At 38.4% G+C, this 8950-nt stretch overlaps 1 protein-coding gene across 1 annotated transcript in view; it reads right to left on the reverse strand.

Moving 5' to 3' along the window:
• Positions 1 to 19: 19 nt before the first annotated feature.
• LOC118425981 (probable ATP-dependent RNA helicase DDX52) overlaps positions 20 to 8950 on the reverse strand; it is an 18164-nt gene continuing 9233 nt past the window's right edge. The window contains exons 11-15 of the mRNA XM_035835173.1: positions 7527 to 7677; positions 6860 to 6935; positions 3437 to 3508; positions 1510 to 1602; positions 20 to 872 (exon numbers count right to left, since the gene is read on the reverse strand). Of these exons, the coding sequence (XP_035691066.1) occupies positions 575 to 872; positions 1510 to 1602; positions 3437 to 3508; positions 6860 to 6935; positions 7527 to 7677 (690 nt within the window). The 3' untranslated portion in view covers positions 20 to 574. The remainder of the gene's footprint in view (positions 873 to 1509; positions 1603 to 3436; positions 3509 to 6859; positions 6936 to 7526; positions 7678 to 8950) is intronic.

Below are 8950 nucleotides of genomic sequence, written 5' to 3' on the forward strand. Positions count from 1 at the left end.
GTGAAGTGAAAGATAATACTGCATACCTTTATTAGTCAAATGCCTATTGTCATCTCTGTGATCTAAATACTGGTATCATTTTTACATATGCTAAGTAAAACTTAGAGTTTAGAGTAGGTTGTGACAATGTAAGCTCTTTTGTGTCTAGGCATGATATAAAATCACACCTTATATTTTAATATAAATACCTCATTCTTTTCTGCAATACATGTAGTAAATGATTTATTGTGTACTTCAGTATTTAGCATTGTTCTGACGTATTTGATAACAATGCTATTGACAAAACCGAATACCATTTACAAGGAAAAGTCCACTACCAAAGTGGGTGACTTTCTTACAAGTTTTGCTAGCTCCACAGAACCGAGGCATCACATTTCTGCATGTAAACATCTCATGGTACAGTTTTATAATTACTTTTAACAAACTTAAAGATATGCGTAAACCAAAAGATGACAACTTTGCTGATTCTTGACAAGCATTTCAAGCTTGCTCTATAGTAATAAAATATGTCATGTTTGAAAATTAAGTTGTAGATTACACATGCAAGAGCTCAGCATTTCACAACAAAGTAACCTTACGACTTGGCAACATTCTGGTTGGCTCCTTTCCTTTTCTTCATTCTTTTCCTCGGACCTTTACCATTTGTATTTACTGACAACAATTTTGCACTTCTGTCTATACTGGTTGCACATTTCTTCCCTTGGAGTTTCTCTCCTTTGTGCTTTCCAGTTTCTTGCTCATTGTTCTTCCTGTTTCCACCAGATTCTGTGACCGTATTCCGGTCATCTGCATTTGCTGTTGAGCTATCAGACTGCACAGCTTCGTGTTTCCTGGTCTTCCCTTGCATTTTCTTGCTCTTCTCAATCATTTTCCTGTGAGACGTGTAATTTACATGCATGTTATAGTCAGCTCAAAAAGATATTGATACAAATCCATGTATTATGCCCTTCTGTATTCAAATATTGACAATCATCATTGTACAGGCTTACACTCCATCAGACCCCTGTCATGAAGAATTGGTGTGTGCACCAACAAGAGCTAAATGATAGATAACTGGAGCCCAACACCAGGCTATACCGCAGAGATGTTACCAGAGATAGATAAGTATGGATCATCATCACTATACCTACTCATGACTCATAATGTTTTGTCCTTACATGACTTGTCGAGTTGAGCTACATGTGCAAAATACAAAATTCCCTCATTCCCTTGGAAGGTATCATTCACAGCTATCTACCAAGTACAGACTGTGCAAATTGTATCCTACTCATTTTTACGATTACTGTATAGCATAAAAGCTGAATTAGTCACTTTGCAAAGGGCTCAGACGTCAATAATGGTTACCATTTAATGTTCCAAACCAGATTCTTCATACAGTTCCTCATAAATTTGTCTTTGGAACATAACTACCATGAACCATAATGTGGTGAATTTAGCATATAGACAAAGCATTAGCTACAACCACACTTCCATGTAGCATTCTTCGTCTGGTTTGATAAGTAACCTTACCTTTTCTTCATAGCTTTGTCCACAAACATCTTTGGTGTAGTGCTGATACTTTTCCGTTTGGGTGCTCTCTTCTCCAGAAACCTTCTCTCCTTCCTAGTCACAAGAAATGAGCATAAAATGAACTGACAATGAAAAGGGAGTTTCTGAGTAAGTGATGGTATTGCATGCCCCCCTTCCACATCTGCCACATAACACAACATCTCACACAACAGTGTCAAAAAGTATTTCCTTCAACAGACTTCCACCAATGCAAGACTAAGACGATGGTCTCGGATAGAAGACTGAAAATATCAAGGTTTGTTTTTATCAAAATAAGAAATAATAATTTATGCAGCCCGCATCATCTAAATCCGACATCAACTAGAGTATTCCCATCCGTACCTGCTCTCAACTTTTCTACATCTTAAAAATCTCTCTGCTGTAATATCAGTTTTCTCCATTGTGCACGTGTGGGTTAGACTACACTGCAAAAAACTCACGCTACAAACAATTATATAATTATTTTCTGTCCGTTATACCCCCTAAGTTCCCACTGTTAACATGTTAAACATGTTAAACATGAACACCTTGTTTTATTGCTTACTGGGATAAGGCATGATCTAGACACAGTTTTTCCCGATATCTGCAAACAGATAGCTTGTTGCCGACAGCTTTTTTCGCAGTCAAGATGTCAGCAAAATTTCTCCCGCAAGGTCCGGAGTATTGCCTGATAGCTTAGCAGGGGTCCCCAACAAATTCTGGGCGTGTGTAGATGCGTCCTGACTTTGGGAGGGCTCATTGGCATATAACGCGGGCTCTAGGCTATATATATAGCTGCATCGGTTTGTGATGCTAGTGCTACTACTACAGTACTGTACAATTATGGTACTACTCTGCTTTGCTCAGTGTGTAAAGGACAAGTTATGTTGCTCCCAAACGGAGGCAGGACTGGGTCACCCATTGCATGATGCAAGATCGAGCAGTAGAGCGGCTCGCCACCTCCACCATGATGAGGGCAGTGAGGACAAAAGCAGGGTTGATCATAGTTGACATAGTTGGCCAGTGGCATCATTCCTGATGTTCTCATGTTTTAAAACATGCTAGTGAGATACAGAGAGAACATAATCTGACAAGTTATGAGCTGAGCACCCTGCCGCCATTTTGAAAATCGCGCAATGTGTTATCACTGCAATCCAAGCGCCATGGGTGTCCCTCCCCCTACGGTATAGATCTCCGCAGTTGTCAGAGAAAACTGTGTCTAGATTGGGCCTAAGTCCTCTCAATGTTGCAAACAACTTTATTACACATGCATGATCATGCGGGGTACAGTGAACATTGTAATTTCAAAACAGGCCCTCAAGCATTGTAAAAGCCTAATCAATTATATGTGAATGATCCTTAAGATGAAGTAGCACACAGTAGACAGGGAGATTAGCAAGGGATTCCCTCCAGCAGAAATGAATAAATGTACGATGTAACTGTAATTCTGGTGATTTGCGGTCTCACAGTTGCATTTCAAATTTTGTGCAAACTTTCTTCTGTGCCTCAGGCAGTGGAAACTTTCCCAGAACTACAATTTAATTTTCCACCATTCCGACATTAGAAAGTATTAATAAGCAGCTGCTGGTATAGGGATCATCGATGTTTTACACAGCAGGAGGTTGTGAAGAAAAGTAAGAAGAAATAGGCATTGTGCCATTTGTCTATATCATTCAGTGCTCAAGCTCTATATTTTTCCTTCCTTAAAGTTTACTAGAATTGATGAAGAAATGATCTGTGGTCAGCACTGAAGGCCAAAGGACTATCTATTAGGTCTGTGGGCATGCTCTGCCAAGAAAACAACACCAACACAAATGCAAAGTTTCTTGCATTCATAAGAATTTTTTCAAACAGTACGTTCCCATCACACTTTTGCAGCACTAGTGAGGTATTGATATCTTTCTCATACCTGTTTGCTTTCTTGAGTTCCAGCATGTACTCAGGAACTTCGCAGCCTGCTTCCCTCATCACATTGGCTATGCTGTGGGTAAACAAAAACAGTGCTTTACTGTCAAGCATGACATTTCTTTTACAATATAGTACAGAGAAAACATTACATATACCATGCATACAACAGTACATATTTTGACACTGGTTTCTATGAACAAATGAATTTATTGCTCAACAATTGCACAGGGTATAATATGTATGGCAATCAATAACAACTAATAGCTATTGACATACATGTATACCTTTTTAAATGTACAGTTTATGTTTCTTTACAGATGAAGAAAAGCACACAAAAATTATGAGTACAAAAAAACAAAAACATGTAGCTCCTAAAAAAGAAACTGATGTATTTTGAATAAGACATTAAATGGAGTCAGGTACAGTATCTGCGGTGAGCCATGCTCATATTTCTAAAGAACCCACCACACTTATTGATTTGTGACTTTCATGTTTCATTTGTACTTATATGTTCCGATGTGTATGTCTATTTATTTTCTTTGTAATATCCTTTTATTTCCTTGTATGTAAAACTGGGCCCTATTGAAAATTAATTAATGTCTAAACTGAATAGGCGACCCAGTTGATTGAAAACAAACAAACAAAGAAACAAATAAGAGTATGAGTTCACCACAAATTCCAATGAGCAACAACAAAGTTTTCCATTCCATGCATGAGGCTAAGAATGTAGTTGTGTAGCCTTGTCTACGTGCAATTTTCAAACTAAGAAGGAAAAGGTAGTACACATATAAGCATTCTCCCTGTTTTCTTGCAATAGTAGCAGTACCATCTATTTTCATAATAGAAACTCAATACATGTACCATTTCTCTTCCAACACTTTGGATTTCTCCAACAGTTACTGTATATTTTCTTATTGAGACATAAAATACCAAGGAGATAATAATAACGTTGTCTATTTCAATTGCTATCCAGACAAAAGATCAAAAGAATGACAAATGGATACATGGATGTGAGTATACATCATTCGGACATATGTGCTCATCTTTCAACCCAATATCGCTCCTGCATATCAGCGCATCACTTCTTCCCATTCTGTCATTATCAAGGGTAACATATTGTCAATATTACCCATGTCGGAAAAGATAAGGATGACTTTCATCTGGTGGATGATAAAGTGCAAGGCATTCAAGCATAACTCCCACACTATTTTATGTTCATTTTAAGTACCTAGTACATTTTGTGGCAAACTAAGGACACACTACAAAAACAATTTGCAACCATGTTGCAAATTACGACACAGAAGCTGGCAGAGATATATTATAAATTGCAAAAATTATTGGAAAACGGAGACAAATGTAGAAGAATGCCTCATTTCCTATAATCATAGTTGTTTTATCATGTGTATCAGTGCATATTATGATAATAAGACCAAAAATGGGAACTAAAAAAGCAGAAATCTACAGTAGGTGAAAATAAAGTTATCTACACAAGTCATGTACATGTACATGTATGTCATGTGCAATTTATTGCTGTTACAGATGTTTATGAAAATTAGAGATTTATCTAATGATGCCTTAGGGCTTGTAGACATCAGATGAAAGATAATATGTCATATCTGCTTAAAGGCCTGCAGTGTTATGAGTTTATTAAAAAGAGTTATGACTTCCTGTACCTGATGTTATGGAGTTCATAATAACTGTGCTCTGGGTTATATGTAATGTAGTCTAGGGATATTGAATGTATGGAAATATTTTCATCAGTTGGTAATTTCTTTAAAATTGGTCTGTCAACTTTCTGCTGGTAAAGAAAATATGGGAGAACAACACATTAATTAAGTACTCAAAATGGGGTAGGGAATCTCCCGAGCAGCCCTCGTAACCCCTGCTTTGCCTATTGGGTCAGTTAGTCCTCACTCATAGTGAGCAATTGGGCTGGTCTCAATCATGATGTTTCCGCACCAAGGCAAAGAGATGCTGTTACACTTTTACAATGTAACTTGTAACCTTGAGTGGCCTTCAGGTCTTGTTATGTGGTGACCATGAATAAAAAAAAAGTACTCTTGATTTTGACTACATCCTGACAATAAGGTGTGGTGAATTTGAATTTACAGTAATTACAGAGAAGCAGCAAAATGAATTACATTTAATTTATCAAATTAAATTATATGCCGCAATACAACTGTCTTGCTAAAATGGATCATTGTCAATGGTAAGTACATTATATTTATGGTACTTAGTGTTAGGCAAAAATACTCATGCACTGGAGTATTAGTCCCTGAAAAATACATCAGCTAAAGTTAAACATGTAAACTGTTTGCTTTTGAAGCTTAACTTCTTGGAAAGCTTAAGGTCTCTGCCCTTTTTGATGACAAAAACCCTTCCTAGATTATAGTCTTTCGAAGCATATCATGTGGAAGCCTTCTTCCATGACAGTAGCATCCATTAGCAGCCCAGTCTGTACTTAGAAGCAGATTCCAGATGTCATACAAGATAAACTGTCTGGATGAAACCAGCAAGCATGCTTTCTCCATAAAGCACCTGTCACAATTATGCTGACCCAACCAACAACTTTGCTCCTGATCACTCCCTAAACAAAGCTAATTAAAAGGGCACAACCCGCCGTACGTGCAATTTGTCCGTACGTTTTTTTTGTAGGCCACGTATTTCAGAAAACATTAGGCTGTAAAGGGCAGGCTCGTCAACCGTACTGGCACGTACGGGGGCAAATCCGCAGTCCGATGGCACACAAATTTTGCCTGCACATAAAGTTTTACGGCGTGTCTGCGTGCTCCAAAATCCGTCAGATTCCCTAAGAGTTTGTTTGGAGGCGGTACTTACCATTTACGGATCGTCAAAAGATTGCCCACGTTTTGGCACGCAGACAGCACATATTTACGGTGGGTTGTGCCCTTAGTTTAACAAACGTCGGTGCTGAGTTGGGAGGAGCCTGGAATCCACCCAACTCTACAGTAGTCTCTCTCCTTTAATTGCATTCAAGCAGAATATGACTTTTTATAAGATTCATAGTTGGCCAGAGTTTTTAAAGACTAGTAAGCAACTTCACTGACCAAAACAATATTTTGTACACATGACAAGCACATATTCTGCAGTATTTCAAGTTAGACTTAGAGGGGCAGAACTTGCCACTGAAGATGTCCTTACCCATATTCTAATACAATATTCTAATACATGGAGTCATGCTGCCAACTGTACTCTCCTGTGCAGCCTCGTTTTGGTGCCTCATGACCCCGAATAACCCCGGAAAATCCAAGATGGCTGCCATACCTGGAAATGACTCTATTAACAATCACAGATGACCTTGCTCATGACTAACAGTAACAACCAACCATGGTCTGGAGAGAGGGTCTGGAGGCTACGGTTGGCTGTGTGTGACAGGGGCTTGATGGACAAGTCTTTCACTCACCTTCTCAGATGAACAATGTCATCCTCGGTGAAGAAGGTCAAGGCTTTGCCAGGTCTCCCAGCTCTTCCAGTCCGGCCTGTTGATATATATGAGGAAAATATTGCTATTTCTGCAAGGTATCAACTGTCAACAATAAGCTTTATCTGATTTTCTCATAACGATTAAGTCATCAAAAGCTTCCGTATAACAAGCCAAAAGAGGTTGATTGACAAAACCCACCTATTGTCAATGAGAGTTTGTCACTGTACAATACAGTCAAACCTGTCTATGGTGGCCACTCAAGGGACCGGACAATTTTGGCCACTATAGACAGGTGGCCTCTGTATAGAGGTGGCAACTTGTAGATAAAATATCCAAGGGACCGACAAAAAGTGGCCACTATGGACAGGTGGCCCCTCTGTAGAGGTGGCACCTAATACAGGTTTGACTGTACATTTTAAGTATATACTACCTTCACTCAATAGATTTTAAAGCACAGTGCCAAATGAACCGGGGCACAAACTACTCGTATATCACAATGACTCGGAATCAATATTTATTATTTCATTATTATTATATACATATAAAAGCCTCAATTCTACATAAACTAGGGGTATATGTCTGTCTTGCATCTATAAAATCACAATGTACTAATGAAATGCAAGTAAGAAACAACACAAAACCACACCTATTCTGTGGATGTAGCTGACAGCGCTGGTAGGAAAGTCATAGTTGATGACCAGGTTGACACCTTTGAAGTCAATGCCTCTTCCCATCAGCTCAGTACAGATTAGAACCCAGATCTTCCCTGTCCGGAAACACTTCACAGTGTTATCTCTCTGCATGGAGAAAATAGATAGAATAAAAGAAAAAAATTAACAAAAGTTAACGACAATACAGGAAAACTGGATCTTCTTTTGTTTACAGATAGAAATATTCACACTCAGTCTGTTTGTTTTCTTCTTTTCATTTGATTAATTTTTTCCAGCTAACACCAGTTTACCAGTATCCGTAAGGGAAACCTTTATCCGTTCTTTTTAAGAACAATGTATCTAGGGATATAAAGTCGACAGATGATGGTTTCAAACTGCAATATTTTGAAAATAGTACAATTTGAAACTACCGTTCATCAACTTGATATCCCTGAATACCCTGTTTAGCAACACAACGGATATATATAGCTATATCCGTTGTGTAGCTATAGGTTACACCGCGGATAAAGGTGAACTAATGTTATATGTTATAGCACGCAGCATCTATACACATGTTTCAGAACTAAACATTTCCATTCTGCTGGCATACCATAAGCATCCAGCATTACTGTACAATGTATATCAGACAATCACAAATGACACGTATGCCCTTTTCAGTCTGCCACGTTGATCTGAATGTGCGATTTTTCACACTGCCGCCTCTAGGTCACCTAAGGCCATGTTACACTACATGTTACATTGGACACATTTGAAAGATAAGGCCAAAGAGACAAGTGCTGTGTCCTCACTCAGCTATTGAGTGTGGCACTACTGACAGATAAACCTGTTATCTGTCTACTACAGACACTGCCGGGGATGTCTGTACAATCATGTTACATGCACATTAACTTAGTCATTCAACCCATCATCATTTTTACACTTAATATACCCTAGAGGGTAGTTAGGGTGCCAAGGGTGGTATGAGATCTTTGAGTTTAAGACAATTTTTACAAAATTTAGCTTAACATTTTTTTAATCGTTGGCTTATAAGCAATGCATGTATTCTGCAAAAACCTTTTGTATCTATTTTTGGTTTACAGCTTACATCTAAAGTAAGACGTTATGCTTAAGGATAAAAAAAGTTTTGCATCTACTTTTGGTTTACAGCTTAAATTTAGTAATAGGTTATGCTTAAGGCAATGAACCCGAAGTTATAAACTGATTAAAGACAGCTCTTTAAATATAGCAAACAAGTCTTGCAGGTTTATGTGGGTTGCATATGTAGCAGTATATAATAAAGGGTTAATGCCCCGGCCCGAGGTGTATATGGTGAGATAATCCCTGGTCAGGTGCGATAACCACCGAATAAACCACCGAGTGAGCGTAGCGAACGAGGTGGTTTATGAGGTGGTTATCGCAC

The sequence above is a fragment of the Branchiostoma floridae genome, chromosome 11 (genome assembly GCF_000003815.2).
Source record: "Branchiostoma floridae strain S238N-H82 chromosome 11, Bfl_VNyyK, whole genome shotgun sequence".
NCBI classification, from domain to species: domain Eukaryota; kingdom Metazoa; phylum Chordata; class Leptocardii; order Amphioxiformes; family Branchiostomatidae; genus Branchiostoma; species Branchiostoma floridae.